Source organism: Passer montanus, unplaced genomic scaffold (assembly GCF_014805655.1).
Source record: "Passer montanus isolate IOZ18808 unplaced genomic scaffold, ASM1480565v1 scaffold336, whole genome shotgun sequence".
NCBI lineage: Eukaryota > Metazoa > Chordata > Aves > Passeriformes > Passeridae > Passer > Passer montanus.
Window position 1 is genome coordinate 34,377 of NW_024368108.1, and position 16,420 is coordinate 50,796.

The 16,420-nt window shown below is 57.4% G+C and overlaps 1 protein-coding gene across 1 annotated transcript in view; it reads left to right on the forward strand.

The window, feature by feature from the left end:
- The window catches only part of KCNK3 (potassium two pore domain channel subfamily K member 3), a 21,804-nt gene extending 6,993 nt beyond the window's left edge, over positions 1–14,811 (forward strand). The window contains exon 2 of the mRNA XM_039715553.1: positions 13,912–14,811. Coding sequence (XP_039571487.1) covers positions 13,912–14,780 — 869 coding nt within the window. The 3' untranslated portion in view covers positions 14,781–14,811. The remainder of the gene's footprint in view (positions 1–13,911) is intronic.
- The last annotated feature ends 1,609 nt before the right edge of the window (positions 14,812–16,420 follow it).

Consider the following 16,420-nt stretch of genomic DNA (forward strand, 5'->3'; position numbering starts at 1 on the left):
CCCTTCCCTTCCCTTCCCTTCCCTTCCCTTCCCTTCCCTTCCCTGTTCCACTCTGGATTCCTGGATGCTCCTCCTGGACATTTCTCCTCCCATTCCACAAAAAAACCCCATTTCCATGGGAATTGCTGGTGGCTCCTTGGGAACAGGGAACAGGATTTGGGATCAACAGGGAAAGGGGAAAACTCTGCCCCAATTCCAGGGCTGGAATCCCTCCCAACCCCTCCGGCCATTCCTGCTCCCATTCCACAAAAAAACCCCAAACCATTTCCATGGAAATCCGTGCTGGCACCTCCCAACCATCCACAGGCTTTGGAATTAACAGGGGGGAAGGGGAAATATTCCTGGAATTCCCTCCTGGGTTTTCCCGGGAAAGCGATCCCAGCCATCCCGATCCCGGGGGTTGTTGGAGCATCCCATCCCAGGAATTGCTGGAATTGGATTAGGATTGGGATCAGGATGGGGATGGGGATCGGGATTAGGATCGGGATCGGGATCAGGATCACGGTCACGATCAGGATTGGGATTGGAATCAAATCAGGATTGGGATGAAAATTGGGATTGGGATTGAAATCCAGATCAGGATTGGCAGGTTGGCATCAGGATTGGGATCGAGATCAGAGTCGGGGTTGGGATCAGGATCGGGATCAGGGCCTCTCTGGATCCTCCCTCCCCATCCCCCGCTCCCTCCCAGGCCATAAATTCCCGGCTTTTTTCCACCCAGGAGTGACACCATTAATTAATTCCCGCTAATTCCCGCTCCTGGCCTTTCCCAGCTGATTCCTCCTGAAATCCCAGCAAACCCTGACTGGGGCTGAGGAATGAGAACCAGGGGGATCAGGGCCAGGGAAAGCCATCCCAGATTTCTGGAGGTTTGGGAGTTTTTCCCGATTTTTAAAATGCTGGGGGTTCGGGCTCGGGGTGGATACGAGAGCCTGGAATGGGATTTCTGGGATGGATGGATGGAATCGGCAGCTCCCAGGGGAAAAGAACGGGATCCATTCCTCACTCCTGTCCTGCATCCCCATCCCCATCCCACATCCCATCCCACATCTCCATTCCCACCCCACATTCCCACCCCACATCCTCATCCCATAATCTCCATCCCACATCCCTATCCCACATCCCCATTCCCATCCCATAATCTCCACCCCAATCCCCATTCCATAACCCCATCCTATATTCCAGTGCCAGATCCTCATCCCATAATCTCCATCCCAGTCCCCACCCATACCCCCATCCCATAATCTCCATCCCTCATCTCCATCCCATATTCCTATTCCATATCCCCATCCCATAAATTCCACCCCCATTCCCATCCCATATCCCCATCCCAGTCCCCATCCTATATCCCCATCCCACATCCCATAATCTCCATTCCATTCCCACCCCATATCCCATTCCCACCCCATATCCTCATCCCATAATCTCCATCCCATATCCCATATCCCCACCCCATATCCCATATCTCCATCTCAAATTCCCACCCCATATCCTCACCCTATATCCCATATCCCCATCCCACATCCCCGTGCCATAATCCCCATCCCCATTCCCGGGATCCTTTGGAATCCTGCCCGGGCCGGGGGGCTCTGTCCCCCTTCAGAGGGGCTCAGGACCCCCTGGATGCTCCAGGCGGGAATTCCCTGCCTGGACCAGGATCCCTTTGGCTGGAAAGGACCTGGACACCCATCCCTGCCCATACTGGGACACAAATCTGCCCCAAAATCCACCCCAAAATCCATTCAAAAATCCACCTCAAAATCCACCCTAAAATCCACCCCCAAAATCCACCCCAAAATCCATCCAAAAATCCACCCCCAAATCCACCCCGAAATCCACCCCAAAATCCAGCCTAAAATCCACCCCCAAATCCACCCCAAAATCCATCCAAAAATCCCCAAAATCCACCCCAAAATCCATCCAAAAATCCACCCCAAAATCCACCCCCAAATCCACCCCAAAATCCACCCTAAAATCCACCCCAAAATCCATTCAAAAATCCATCCCAAAATTCGCCCCAAAATCCACCCCCAACTCCACCCCAAAATCCACCCCAAAATTCGCCCCAAAATCCACCCCAAAATCCACCCTAAAATCCACCCCCAAAATCCATCCAAAAATCCATCCCCAAATCCATCCCCAAATCCACCCCCAAATCCACCCCCAAAATCCATTCAAAAATCCACCCAAAATTCGCCCCAAAATCCACCCCAAAATCCACCCCAAATCTAAAATCCCTGAGGGATTTTATTCCCGCTGCAGCCATGCCCCCCAGGACATGGGGGCCACCCCCCTTGGGGTGCCCCGTGCTGTTCCCAGGGTATCCCACCTCATCCCGGAGCTCCGGACCCCCCTTCCCGCTGCGGGCCCCCCCTTTTCCAGGGAGAGGCGGCACGGGGGGGGCGGGAAGGGGCCTGGCGGGGCCCCAGAATCCAAGGAAAAATTGCCAGTTTTGGCGCAAACAGGGAGCTTGGCCGGCGCCGGGATTTTCCATGACTCCATCCCGACCCCCCCGGCGGCGGGAGGCGCTGGGGGAGGGGGAATCAGGCACCCCCCACACCCCAAAAAAATCCCAGGGGGGGGATCCCGTTGCGGAGCCGAGTCCCTTTGGGAATGGCGCAGGAGTCTGGGGGATGGGGGATAAAAGGGGAGTCAGGGTCTGCCCCACATCCAACCCCCCCCACACAAATCCCACTGGGAATGGGGGGTCCTGGGGGTCTCTGAGCCTTGGGGGGATCTCAGACTGTTCCCCATGGAATGGCATCCCCCTTTTCCGGGGGAATGTGGAGAAGGGGGGAGACGGAGCAGAGGGGATTTGGGGATGGGGATGGAGGGAGGGAGAGATGGATCCATGGAGGGATCTATGGAGGAATGGATGGATACATCTCTTCATTCCCAGTTCAGCCCATCCCAGATCCCATCCCTCTGCTCCGGCTGCAGGAGGTGTCCCTGTGTCCCTTCCTGCTGCCCGCAGCCCCACCCAGGGATTTTGGTGACCCTGTAGGACCCAGGTGTCCCCTGGCCGTGTCCCCTGGCCATGTCCCCTGCCCGTGTCCCCTGCCCGTGTCCCCCTGCCCAACCCCTCGGGACGTTCCACGTGTCCCCACCCGTGTCCCCTGCCCGTGTCCCCTGGCTGTGCCCCTCTGGCCGTGTCCCCTCCCTGTGTCCCCCTGGCCTTGTCCCCCTGCCCGTGTCCCCCTCCCTGTGTCCCCTGCCCATGTCCCGTGCCTGTGTCCCCCTGGCCATGTCCCCCTGGTTGTGTCCCCCTACCCTTGTCCCCTAGGTGTGTCCCCGCCCGTGTCCCCTGCCCGTGTCCCCTGCCCGTGTCCCCTGCCCGTGTCCCCTGCCCGTGTCCCCTGCCCGTGTCCCCTGCCCGTGTCCCTGCCCGTGTCCCTCGGTGTCCCTCCGTGTTTTTCCGGGCCAGGCTGGAATTCCGCGGCCACCAGCACCTGCCGCTGTTCCCAGCCGCCATCCTGCTGCTCCCGGGAATGCGGGGGTCTCCCGGCGGACAGCTGCGTCCCCTCCCCCGGCCTGGGGACAGCTGGCATGGCCCGGCTCAGTCCCAGCACTGGGAACAGCGGGATCACACTGGGAACAGCGGGATCCTTACTGGGAACAGAGGGATCATACTGGGAACAGCGGGATCATGCTGTGAACAGTGGGGTCATACTGGGAACAGCAGGATCCTTACTGGGAACAGTGGGATCATACTGTGAACAGTGGGGTCATACTGGGAACAGCAGGATCCTTACTGGGAACAGTGGGATCATACTGTGAACAGTGGGGTCATACTGGGAACAGCAGGATCATACTGGGAACAGCGGGATCATACAGGGAACAGTGGGATCATATTGGGAACAGTGGGATCCTTACTGGGAACAGTGGGGTCCTTACTGGGAACAGCGGGATCATACTGGGAACAGTGGGATCATACTGGGAACAGTGGGGTTATAACAGTGGGATTATACTGGGAACAGCGGGATCCTTACTGAGAACAGCGGGATCATACTGGGAACAGCAGGATCATACTGGGAGCAGCAGGATCATACTGGGAGCAGCGGGATCATACTGGGAATAGTGGGATCATACTGGGAGCAGCGGGATCATACTGGGAATAGTGGGATCATACTGGGAGCAGTGGGATCCTTACTGGGAAGAGCAGGACAATGATCCCTACTGGGATCCCACTGTAACACTGGGATCCTTACTGGGAACTGTGAGATCCCTACTGGGAACAGTGGGATACTGATCCTTACTGGGGATAGAAGGATCCCTGCTGGGAATAGTGGGACCCTTACGGGGAACAATGGGATCCCTACTGGGGACAGTGGGACAATGATCCTTACTGGGAGCAGGATGCTGGTCTTTACTGGGAGCAGTGGGATATAAGGAAGGGCTGGCACGAGGAGGCTCCTTCCATCCCCCTGCCCCATTCCCTGCATCCCCTGCTCCATTCCTGCATCCCTGCCCCATTCCTGCACCCCTGCCCCATTCCCTGCATCCCTGCTCCATTCCTGCATCCCTGCCCCATTCCCTTCATCCCTGCCCCATTCCCTTCATCCCTGCCCCATTCCCTGCACCCCCTGCCCCATTCCCTTCATCCCTGCCCCATTCCCTGAATCCCTACACCATTCCCTGCATCCCTACACCATTCCTGCACCCCTACACCATTCCTGCATCCCTACACCATTCCCTGCATCCCTGCCCCATTCCCTTCATCCCTGCCCCATTCCTGCACCCCTGCCCCATTCCCTTCATCCCTGCCCCATTCCTGCACCCCTGCCCCATTCCCTTCATCCCTGCCCCATTCCCTGCACCCCTGCCCCATTCCCTTCATCCCTGCCCCATTCCTGCACCCCTGCCCCATTCCCTTCATCCCTGCCCCATTCCCTTCATCCCTGCCCCATTCCTGCACCCCCTGCCCCATTTCCTGCCCCTCCCGGAGGCCTCATCCCCTTCCCACCCTTCCAGCCCCATTCCCGAGGATCCTTCCCTGCCCTCCTGGCCCTCCGGCCGTGCGCCGTCCTCCCCCCGGCCCGTTCCCGGCGCGTTCCCGCAGCTGTCCCGCTAATCCCGGCCATCCATCGCGGCTCGGACAGCCGGGATCCGCTCCAGGCGCGGGGCCAGCCCTGCACCTGCTCCGGGGCCGGGTCCAGCCCCGCTCCTCCGGCCCTAAAAAGGCCAGGATCGGCCGCGTTCCTGCGGGACGTGTCATCCTCCCTCCCCGGGGACGCCATCCCGGCTCCCGGCCCTGCCCGGAGCGGGATCCCGGCTCATCCCGGCCCCGCCGCCCCTCGGCTCCCGGGACCCCCCCGGGACACCCCCGGGACACCGGGAAGGGCCGAGGGGCAGGAGGTGGGAAAGGAGCCGGGATTCCAGGGGTTATTCCCGGAGGATTTCCCCGCTGGGACGTGCCCTCCTCTCCAACACAACCCCTCGCCACCCGCGGGTCCCAGAGGGATTTGGGGGTCACCCCCGGTGCCTTTTCCCGGGGTTTTCCCTCTCCTGCCATTCCCGACCTTCCCCCCAGGCTCAGACGTGCCGGAGCTCAGGCAGCTCCTGCTAAAACCGGGCACGGGGGGGGATCGGGGGATTGAGCGGCCTTGGAGAGCTCATAAACTCCCTTCCCTCGGGAAAGAGCGCTAAAAATAGCTCCGGGAGGCCGGCGAGGGACGGAGGGGCTGGAGAGGGCAGGAGGTGCCCAGGGAGGCTTTGGAAAGGCAGCCCGGGCACCGCCGCAGGGCCCATCCCAAAATCCACCCCGACAGCCGGAATGGGGAGGGTTGGGAATTGCTGGGATGGGGATGGTGAGGGGAGGGATGAGGGATCGGGATGTGAGGCTGGATGGAGATGGGGAGCTGGGAGAGAGGGACACGAGGGGCAGGGAGAGAGGGACAGGAGGAATGGGGAGAGAGGGACACAGGGGAGGGACAGGAGGAGCTGAGAGAGAGGGACACAAGGAACAGGGAGAGAGGGACATGAGGAGCAGGGAGAGAGGGACACGAGGAGCAGGGAGAGAGGGACACAGGGGAGGGACAGGAGGAGCTGAGAGAGAGGGACACGAGGGGCAGGGAGAGAGGGACATGAAGAGCAGAGATGAGGGGAGGGATGTGAGGCTGGATGGAGGATGGGGAGCTGGGAGAGAGGGACAGGAGCAACGGGGAGAGGGACACGAGGGGCAGGGAGAGAGGGACAGGAGGAATGGGGAGAGAGGGACACAGGGGAGGGACAGGAGGAGCTGAGAGAGAGGGACACAAGGAACAGGGAGAGAGGGACACGAGGAGCTGGGAGAGGGGGACATGAGCTGGGAGAGAGGGACATGAGGAATGGGGAGAGAGGGACACAGGGGAGGGACAGGAGGAGCTGAGAGAGAGGGACACAAGGAACAGGGAGAGAGGGACATGAGGAGCAGGGAGAGAGGGACACGAGGAGCAGGGAGAGAGGGACACAGGGGAGGGACAGGAGGAGCTGAGAGAGAGGGACACGAGGGGCAGGGAGAGAGGGACATGAAGAGCAGAGAGAGAGGGACATGAGGAACAGGGAGAGAGGGACACGAGGAACGGGGAGAGGGGCACGGGGATGGGACATGAGGAATGGGGAGAGAGGGACATGAGGAGCTGGGAGAGAGGTACATGAGGAATGAGGAGAGAGGGACACAAGGAACAGGGAGAGAGGGACAGGAGGAGCAGGGAGAGAGGGACAAAAGGAACTGGGAGAAGGGACAAGAGGAACAGGGTAGGGACACAGGGGAGGGACACAATGAACTGGGAAGGGTCACAAGGAGCAGGGAATGACACAAGGAATAGGGAAGGGACATGAGGAACAGGGAGAGAGGGACACTGGGAAGGGACATGAGGAACAGGGAAGGGACAGGAGGAATAGGGAGAGAAGGGCACGAGGAACAAGGAAGGGACACAGGGAACAGGGAAGGGACATGAGGAGTGAGAAGGACATGAGGAACAGGGAGAGAGGGACACTGGGAAGGGACACGAGGAACAGGGAATGACATGAGGAATAGGGAAGGGACAGGAGGAACAGGGAGAGAAGGGTACGAGGAACAAGGAAGGGACATGACTGAGAAGGACGTGAGGAACAGGGAGAGAGGGACCCAAGGGGCAGGGAGGCACACAAGGAACAGGGAGACAGGGACACTCAGATCAGGGAGGAGGAACACAGGGTAGGGATGGATCAGGGGATGCTGCCAGCTGATGCTCAGCTGATGCTCCAGTGATGCTCAGGTGATTCTCTCAGGTGATGCTGTCAGGTGATACTCCAGTGATGCTCCAGTGATGCTCAGGGGATGCTCAGGGGATGGGACACCCCCGGGACACCCCCGGGACACCGGGAAGGGCCGAGGGGCAGGAGGTGGGAAAGGAGCCGGGATTCCAGGGGTTATTCCCGGAGGATTTCCCCGCTGGGACGTGCCCTCCTCTCCAACACAACCCCTCGCCACCCGCGGGTCCCAGAGGGATTTGGGGGTCACCCCCGGTGCCTTTTCCCGGGGTTTTCCCTCTCCTGCCATTCCCGACCTTCCCCCCAGGCTCAGACGTGCCGGAGCTCAGGCAGCTCCTGCTAAAACCGGGCACGGGGGGGGATCGGGGGATTGAGCGGCCTTGGAGAGCTCATAAACTCCCTTCCCTCGGGAAAGAGCGCTAAAAATAGCTCCGGGAGGCCGGCGAGGGACGGAGGGGCTGGAGAGGGCAGGAGGTGCCCAGGGAGGCTTTGGAAAGGCAGCCCGGGCACCGCCGCAGGGCCCATCCCAAAATCCACACCGACAGCCGGAGTGGGGAGGGTTGGGAATTGCTGGGATGGGGATGGTGAGGGGAGGGATGAGGGATCGGGATGTGAGGCTGGATGGAGATGGGGAGCTGGGAGAGAGGGACACGAGGGGCAGGGAGAGAGGGACAGGAGGAATGGGGAGAGAGGGACACAGGGGAGGGACAGGAGGAGCTGAGAGAGAGGGACACAAGGAACAGGGAGAGAGGGACATGAGGAGCAGGGAGAGAGGGACATGAGCTGGGAGAGAGGGACATGAGGAACAGGGAGAGAGGGACACGAGGAGCTGGGAGAGGGGGACATGAGCTGGGAGAGAGGGACATGAGGAATGGGGAGAGAGGGACACGAGGGGCAGGGAGAGAGGGACATGAAGAGCAGAGAGAGAGGGACATGAGGAACAGGGAGAGAGGGACACGAGGAACGGGGAGAGGGGCACGGGGATGGGACATGAGGAATGGGGAGAGAGGGACATGAGGAGCTGGGAGAGAGGTACATGAGGAATGAGGAGAGAGGGACACAAGGAACAGGGAGAGACGGACAGGAGGAGCAGGGAGAGAGGGACACAAGGAACTGGGAGAAGGGACAAGAGGAACAGGGTAGGGACACAGGGGAGGGACACAGTGAACTGGGAAGGGTCACAAGGAGCAGGGAATGACACAAGGAATAGGGAAGGGACATGAGGAACAGGGAGAGAGGGACACTGGGAAGGGACATGAGGAACAGGGAAGGGACAGGAGGAATAGGGAGAGAAGGGCACGAGGAACAAGGAAGGGACACAGGGAACAGGGAAGGGACATGAGGAGTGAGAAGGACATGAGGAACAGGGAGAGAGGGACACTGGGAAGGGACACGAGGAACAGGGAATGACATGAGGAATAGGGAAGGGACAGGAGGAACAGGGAGAGAAGGGCACGAGGAACAAGGAAGGGACATGACTGAGAAGGACGTGAGGAACAGGGAGAGAGGGACCCAAGGGGCAGGGAGGCACACAAGGAACAGGGAGACAGGGACACTCAGATCAGGGAGGAGGAACACAGGGTAGGGATGGATCAGGGGATGCTGCCAGCTGATGCTCAGCTGATGCTCCAGTGATGCTCAGGTGATTCTCTCAGGTGATGCTGTCAGGTGATGCTCCAGTGATGCTCAGGGGATGCTCAGGGGATGCTCAGGGGATGGTTTCAGGTGTTACTCAGGTGATGCTGCCAGGTGGTTCTCTCAGGGGATGCTCAGGGGATGGTTTCAGATGTGCTCTGCAGCAATGTGCAGAATGATGCTGTCAGGTGATTCTCTCCAGGTGTTCCCCAGATGTTCCCCAGGTGATTCCCAGGTGTTTCCCAGGTGTTTCCCAGGTGCTGTTACTGGGGTATTGGCATTGCTTCCCTGTCAACATCCTTCCAAATGAAACAGAATCACAGAGCTTTTATTTTAGACAATGAGGGTAACAAAGCTCACATGTTTAGAAGAGCTCTGCGTGCTTTGCAAACAGGTAAAGCAGAAAATGAGAAATCAGATATTTTCCACGTGTCTCTCTAGATTATAAACACCTGCATTTGGATCTGGATTTATCCCATCTCACTTTAGGTGCTTTTTAGGATGAAAATGCTTCCGGTAGGAGTTCAGCCAACTTCCTGCATCACTGGTGAGTGGGAGGGTCTAAATTGCTGACAATACCCATCTCTTGCTTATTTGATTTTACAGCCAAAGCCTGAGGGCTAACTTGCATTAGAGGGCCCAGAAATAAATGCAGAATTGTTCTGTGGGCTGAATCCTGCCCTGTCCTTGTCATTGCAGTGATGTAACTCCCTGAAGTGGGCTATAAACTTTGTGTGTAGTGAGGAAATGGCAAAATGCTGAAATCTGGGGGAGGTCTGAATCTCCCTCAAGATTTCTTCATTTTTTGGGACATTCCAGAAGAGCAGCTGAGTGGGACAGGGATAAAGAGGAGATCTTGATGTCAGGTGATACTCCAGTGATGCTCCAGTGATGCTCAGGGGATGCTCAGGGGATGCTCAGGGGATGCTCAGGGGATGGTTTCAGGTGTTACTCAGGTGATGCTGCCAGGTGGTTCTCTCAGGGGATGCTCAGGGGATGGTTTCAGATGTGCTCTGCAGCAATGTGCAGATGATGCTCTCAGGTGATTCTCTCCAGGTGTTCCCCAGATGTTCCCCAGGTGATTCCCAGGTGTTTCCCAGGTGATTCCCAGGTGTTTCCCAGGTGTTTCCCAGGTGTTTCCCAGGTGCTGCTCTGGTGATGATTTTTGGTGATGTTCAGGTGTTGTTCTCCAGCGATGCTCTCAGGTGCCACTCTCAGATGTTGCTCTGTCTCACATGATTCCCTCTCCATGGATTCCTTCTCCATGGATTTCTTCTCCATGGATTCCCTCTCTATCAATTCTGTCGGGACTAATTCCTTCTCCATGTGTTCCCTCTCCATGGATTCCTTCTCCATGGATTCCCTCTCTATCGATTCTGTCGGGACTGATTCCTTCTCCATGTGTTCCCTCTCCATGGATTCCCTCTCCATGGATTCCTTCTCCATGGATTCTCCCCATGGATTCCCTCTCCATGGATTCCTTCTCCATGGATTCCCACCCATGGATTCCCTCCCATCAATTCTCTCCCATCGATTCCCTCTCCATGGAGTCCCTCCCATGGATTCCATCCCATGGATTCCCTCTCCATGGATTCCATCCCATCAATTCCCTCCTCATGGATTCCTTCTCTATGGACTGCCTCTCCATGGATTCCGTCCCATCGATTCCCCCCCATGGATTTGTTCCCATCAACTCCCTCCCATCGATTCCCTTCCATCAATTCCCTCTCCATGGATTCCATCCCATCAATTCCCTCCCATCGATTTCCTCTCCATTGATTCATTCTCATGGATTCTTTCCCATGGATTCCCTCCCATCGATTCCCCCCCATGGATTCCATCCCAATAATTCCTTCCCATCGATTCCCTCTCTGTGGATTCCCTCTCCATGGATTCCATCCCCTCAATTCCCTCTCCATGGATTCCATCCCATCAATTCCCTCCCATGGATTCCCTCTCCATGGATTCATTCCCTTTCCATGGATTCCCTCCCATGGATTCCCTCTCCAATAATTCCTTCTCCATGGATTCCCTCCCATGGATTCCTTCTCCATGGATTCCCTCCCATGGATTCCCTCTCCATGGATTCCATCCCATCAATTCCCTCCCATCAATTCCCTCTCCAATGATTCCATCCCCACCTCCCACAGGGAGGATCCCACGGCAGCTCCTCCTTGGAGGAGATCCCACAATCCCGATTTTCCCCTCGCTTCAGCTCCATCCGTGTCCCCCTGAGGGTGGCAGTGAGGGGGACACGGGATCGGGATCAGGGATGCAGGATCAGGATCAGGGACACAGGATTGGGATCAAGGACACAGGATCGGGATCAGGGACACAGGATCGGGATCAGGGACACAGGATCGGGATCAGGGACACAGGATCGGGATAAGGGACACAGGATTGGGATTAGGGACACAGGATCGGGATTAGGGACACAGGATCAGCGAGGGGGACGCGGGCTCGGGATCAGGGACACAGGATTGGGATCAGGGACACAGGATCGGGATCAGGGATGCAGGATCAGGATCAGGGACACAGGATTGGGATCAAGGACACAGGATCGGGATCAGGGACACAGGATCGGGATCAGGGACACAGGATCGGGATCAGGGATGCAGGATCAGGATCAGGGACACAGGATCGGGATCAGGGACACAGGATCGGGATCAGGGACACAGGATCGGGATCAGGGACACAGGATTGGGATAAGGGACACAGGATCGGGATAAGGGACACAGGATCGGGATCAGGGACACAGGATCAGGATAAGGGACACAGGATCGGGATTAGGGACACAGGATTGGGATTAGGGACTCAGGATTGGGATTAGGGACTCAGGATCAGGATAAGGGACACAGGATCGGGATAAGGGACACAGGATCGGGATCAGGGACACAGGATCGGGATAAGGGACACAGGATCGGGATTAGGGACAGGATGAGCCCCTCTCAGTGTTCCCAAAGGTTTGGGATCACAGCTGGGATAGGCCCTGGAAAAGGGACCCAGGAATGCTCCAAGTCCAAGGGCACAGGATTGGGATTAGGGACTCAGGATTGGGATTAGGGACTCAGGATCAGGATAAGGGACACAGGATCGGGATAAGGGACACAGGATCGGGATCAGGGACACAGGATCGGGATAAGGGACACAGGATCGGGATCAGGGACAGGATGAGCCCCTCTCAGTGTTCCCAAAGGTTTGGGATCACAGCTGGGATAGGCCCTGGAAAAGGGACCCAGGAATGCTCCAAGTCCAAGGAAGAGGTTTGGAGTTTCCTTCCTGTTCCTGCCCGCTCCTGGTTTTCCTGGGAGACGAAAAGGGAAGGGGAAAAGAGAAAGGAAAAGAGAACAGAAAAGAGGAAGGAGAAGGGGAAGGAAAAGGAGGAAAATAAAAAAAAAAAGAGAGGAAAATGGAAAGGAAGAAAAGGAGGGAAAGAAGGAAAAGGAGGAAAATGCAAAAGAAAGAGGAAGGAAAAGTAAGATAAAGAAGGAAAGGAGGAAATTTTTAAAAAAAGGAAAAGGAAGAAAATAGGAAAATGAAAAAACTAAGAAAGAAGAAATGGGAAGCAATTGAAAAGGAAAAGGAAAAGGGGAAGAAGAGAAAGAAAAGAAAAAAGAGAAAGGGAAAACATATAAGAAAGGGAAAGATAAAGGGAAAGGAGGAAAAGGAAAAAAGGAAAAGGGAAAAGAGAAAAAGGAAGAAAGGGGGAAAATATGGAAAAGAGAAAAATGAGAAAGAAGAAGGAGCAAGGGAAAGAAAGAAAGAGAAGGAGAAGGAAAGATATTGGAAAGGAAGAGGGCAAGGGTGGAAAAAGAAAAGGAAAAGGAAAAGGAAAAGGAAAAGGAAAAGGAAAAGGAAAAGGGAAAGGAAAAGGAAAAGGAAAAGGTGGAAAGGGACAAGGACAGGGACAGGGACAGGGACGGGGACAGGGACAGGGACAGGGACAGGAAAAGGGAGCAGCTGGTTCCTGCCACCCCCACCAAGGCCCCCATGCCCGCAGCATCCCGGGGTCCATCCGGGAGAGCCGATCCGGGGGCACAGAGCAGGATAAATCCCATCTGCAGCGGGGGGGATTACGGGAGCACAGCTGTTCCCGGGGCCGGATGCGGATGCAGCCCCTGGGTGGCAGCAACTGGGGCACCGGGACGGGGACAGGGGGGTGACAGGGGACAGACAGAGCGCTCGGCCCTGGAGACCGCCACAATCCCGGTTATCCCCATCTCCAGTGAGTCTGGGACGGGAATTCTGGGAATTTTCCCAAATCCAGGCATGGGGAAGGTGCCTCCACCCAAGGGTCCATCCAAACATTGTCACTGGCACAGCATTCCCAGAGGAGCTGTGTCTGCCCCTGGAGACTTGGGAGTGCCCAAGGAAATGCTGGAAGGAGCTTGGAGCAGGCTGGGATGGTGGAAGGAGTCGGGGTTGGAACAGGGAGGGATTGGAGATCACTTCCCACCCAAACCACCCCATGATTCCATGATAAAGGACACTCAGAATCCATCCCAAGGGATTTTTATGGAAGTCAGGGATGGAAAAGGGAAGAAAAGGGATGGGAGACCCCTCCTGGAGTCCTAAATTCCCAGTGAAGCTCCTGGATCCTGAAATTCCTTCTCAAGGAGGAATCGGGGTGGGGATGGATCCAGTGCCAGGCTGGGAGAGCTGGGAATGTGCAGCTGGATCAGGGAAGGATCCAGGGAATGCTTGGAGCCAATCCCAAAGGGGCTCCAGGAGAGCTGGGATTTGGGCAAGGGCTGGAGGGCCAGGAGGCAGGGAATGGCTTCCAGTGGGAAAGGGGAGCTTGGGATTGTGGGATCTTGGGAAGGAATTCCCGGCTGGGCTGGAATTCCCAGAGAATCCCTGCATCCCTGGCAGTGCCCAAGGCCATGCTGGAGCACCCTGCTATCATGGGAGGTGTCAGGCTTGGAATGGGATGAGCTCTAAGCTCTGCTCCCATCCAACCACTTCGGGATCCCACACCGACATTCCCCACTCCCGATTCCCGCCGGGATCACGGATCCGACCCCGCTCTCCCTTTTCCCGCAGGCTACGGGCACGCGGCGCCCAGCACGGACAGCGGGAAGGTTTTCTGCATGCTCTACGCGCTGCTGGGCATCCCCCTGACCCTGGTGATGTTCCAGAGCCTGGGCGAGCGCATCAACACCCTGGTGCGCTCGCTGCTGCGCCGCCTCAAGAAGCGCCTGGGCATGCGGCGGCCGGAGGTGTCCATGGCCAACATGGTGACCATCGGCTTCTTCTCGTGCGTCAGCACGCTCTGCATCGGCGCCGCCGCCTTCTCGCACTACGAGAACTGGAGCTTCTTCCAGGCCTACTACTACTGCTTCATCACGCTGACCACCATCGGCTTCGGCGACTACGTGGCGCTGCAGAAGGACGAGGCGCTGCAGACGCAGCCGCAGTACGTGGCCTTCAGCTTCGTCTACATCCTCACGGGGCTGACGGTCATCGGCGCCTTCCTCAACCTGGTGGTGCTGCGCTTCATGACCATGAACGCCGAGGACGAGCGCCGCGACGCCGAGCAGCGGGCGCTGCTCAGCAGGGGGGCTCGCTCCGGAGCCGTGGCCGCCGTCCCCGAGGCCTCCGCGGTGGCCCCGGCCGAGAGCGGCTTCCGGAACGTCTACGCCGAGGTGCTGCACTTCCAGTCGGTGTGCTCGTGCCTGTGGTACAAGAGCCGCGAGAAGCTGCAGTATTCCATCCCCATGATCATTCCCAGGGATTTGTCCAGCTCGGACACGGGCGTGGAGCGCAGCCACTCCTCGCCCGCCCGCTGTCCCGAGACTCCGGAGCACCGGTGCTTCTGCCGCTCCCGGCGCTCCGCCATCAGCTCCGTGTCCACCGGGCTCCAGAGCCTGGCGGCGTTCCCGGGATTCGCCAAGCGCCGCAGCTCCGTGTAGCCCCCTCACGCCCCCCAGCCTGGATCACTCCCGGAGCGGGAGGAAGCCGCTCTGGACTCGGGAACGACGCCGGAGCGGGGCTGTCCCGGTTCGCTCTGGAATGGATTTTAATTTAAAACCTCTTGGATTTTAATTTCACACACAAAAAATACCCCCACTCCTTGAAAATGTGAAACTTGGGAGAGCGGGAGAGCCTCGGAATCTGGTGGGATTGGGCGGCACCTCCCACTGTGGCCTCTCCATGCTCCGGATCCTCGGGAATTCCCCGGGAAGCGCAGAGGGACCCGATGGCCGCGGAAATCAGGCTAAGAGGGGCTTAGCCGGAGCTTTTCCACATCAGCCGCCCGGAAAAGCAGCCGGGAGTCACGTAGGCTGCTCCAAACCCTGCGATTTGGGGCTGTCTTAACCCAAATTCGTAGCGGGGCAGAGCTGGGAGTCCTCGGGATTTAGCGGGAATCATCCGTGGGAGCCTGGTTGATCCCACAGGATTTCCACATCCCTCTGTGCCGAGGGTCTGGGGATGGGATTGTTCCCCTCAGGAAGGTGTTTGGGGGACAGTTTGGGATGTTTTGCCATGGGACCCCCATCCCCATCCTCCTCAAGGCTCCAGGGATGGAATTGTTCCCCCTGGGAAGGTATTTTGGGGAGAGTCTGGGATATTTTCCCTTGGGATCTCCATTTCCATCCTCCCCAACATTCCAGGGATGGAATTTTTTCCCTCAGAGTGGTTCTTTCGGGGATAATCCTGGAGATTTTCCCATGGGATCCCCATTTCCATCCTCTCCAAAGTTCTGAAGATAGAGTTGTTCCTCCTGGGAAGGCATTTTGGGGAAAATTTGTGACATTTTCCCATTGGATCTCCACCTCCATCCTCTCCAAGGCTCCAGAGATGGAATTGTTCCCCCTGGGAAGGCATTTTGGGGACAAGCTGGGATATTTTCCCATGGGATCTCCATCTCCATTCTCCCCAAGGCTCCAGGGATGGAATTATTTCCCCTCAGGGAGGTTTTTTTTGGGATATTTTCCCCTTGGATCCCCATCTCCATCCTCACTGAGAATCTGGGAATGGAATTTTTCCCTCAGGGAGGAATTTTGGGGACAATTATCCCCCAGGATCCCCATTTCCATCTTCCGGGGATGGACTCTTTTCCCTCAGAGAGGTTTTTGGGGGAAATCTGGGATTTTACAACACTTCTCCATCCTTTCCTCCACACCCCTTCCCACCACCACGCTCACCCCGGGACACTCCCAGAATTCCTGGGGATACCCCGGGGGCCACCTCTGTCACCACCACCCCAGCTGGGAAGGAAAGTTTCCCTCTTTTCCCATTCCCGCCCTTCCAGGATGGGATTTTCCCCTCCCAGCACCCAAAGGCCCCCCCAGGGGTCACGGAGGGGACACGGGGGGGACCCTCCTGGGGGCCTGGAGGTGGCAGGGGGGACTTTGGGGATGCTCTGTCACCTTTCCAGAGAGGAAAAATCCATGGATTTCTGATCCTTGAGGTGCACATTTGTCAGATTCCAGAGGATATTTACTACCAACGGCGCTATCCGTGGAATTCCAGAAATATCCATCGGAGAGGAGGCTCGGGGGACACTTCCCGACAATTCCAGGGAGGAATTTCTGCATCTTCCTCATCC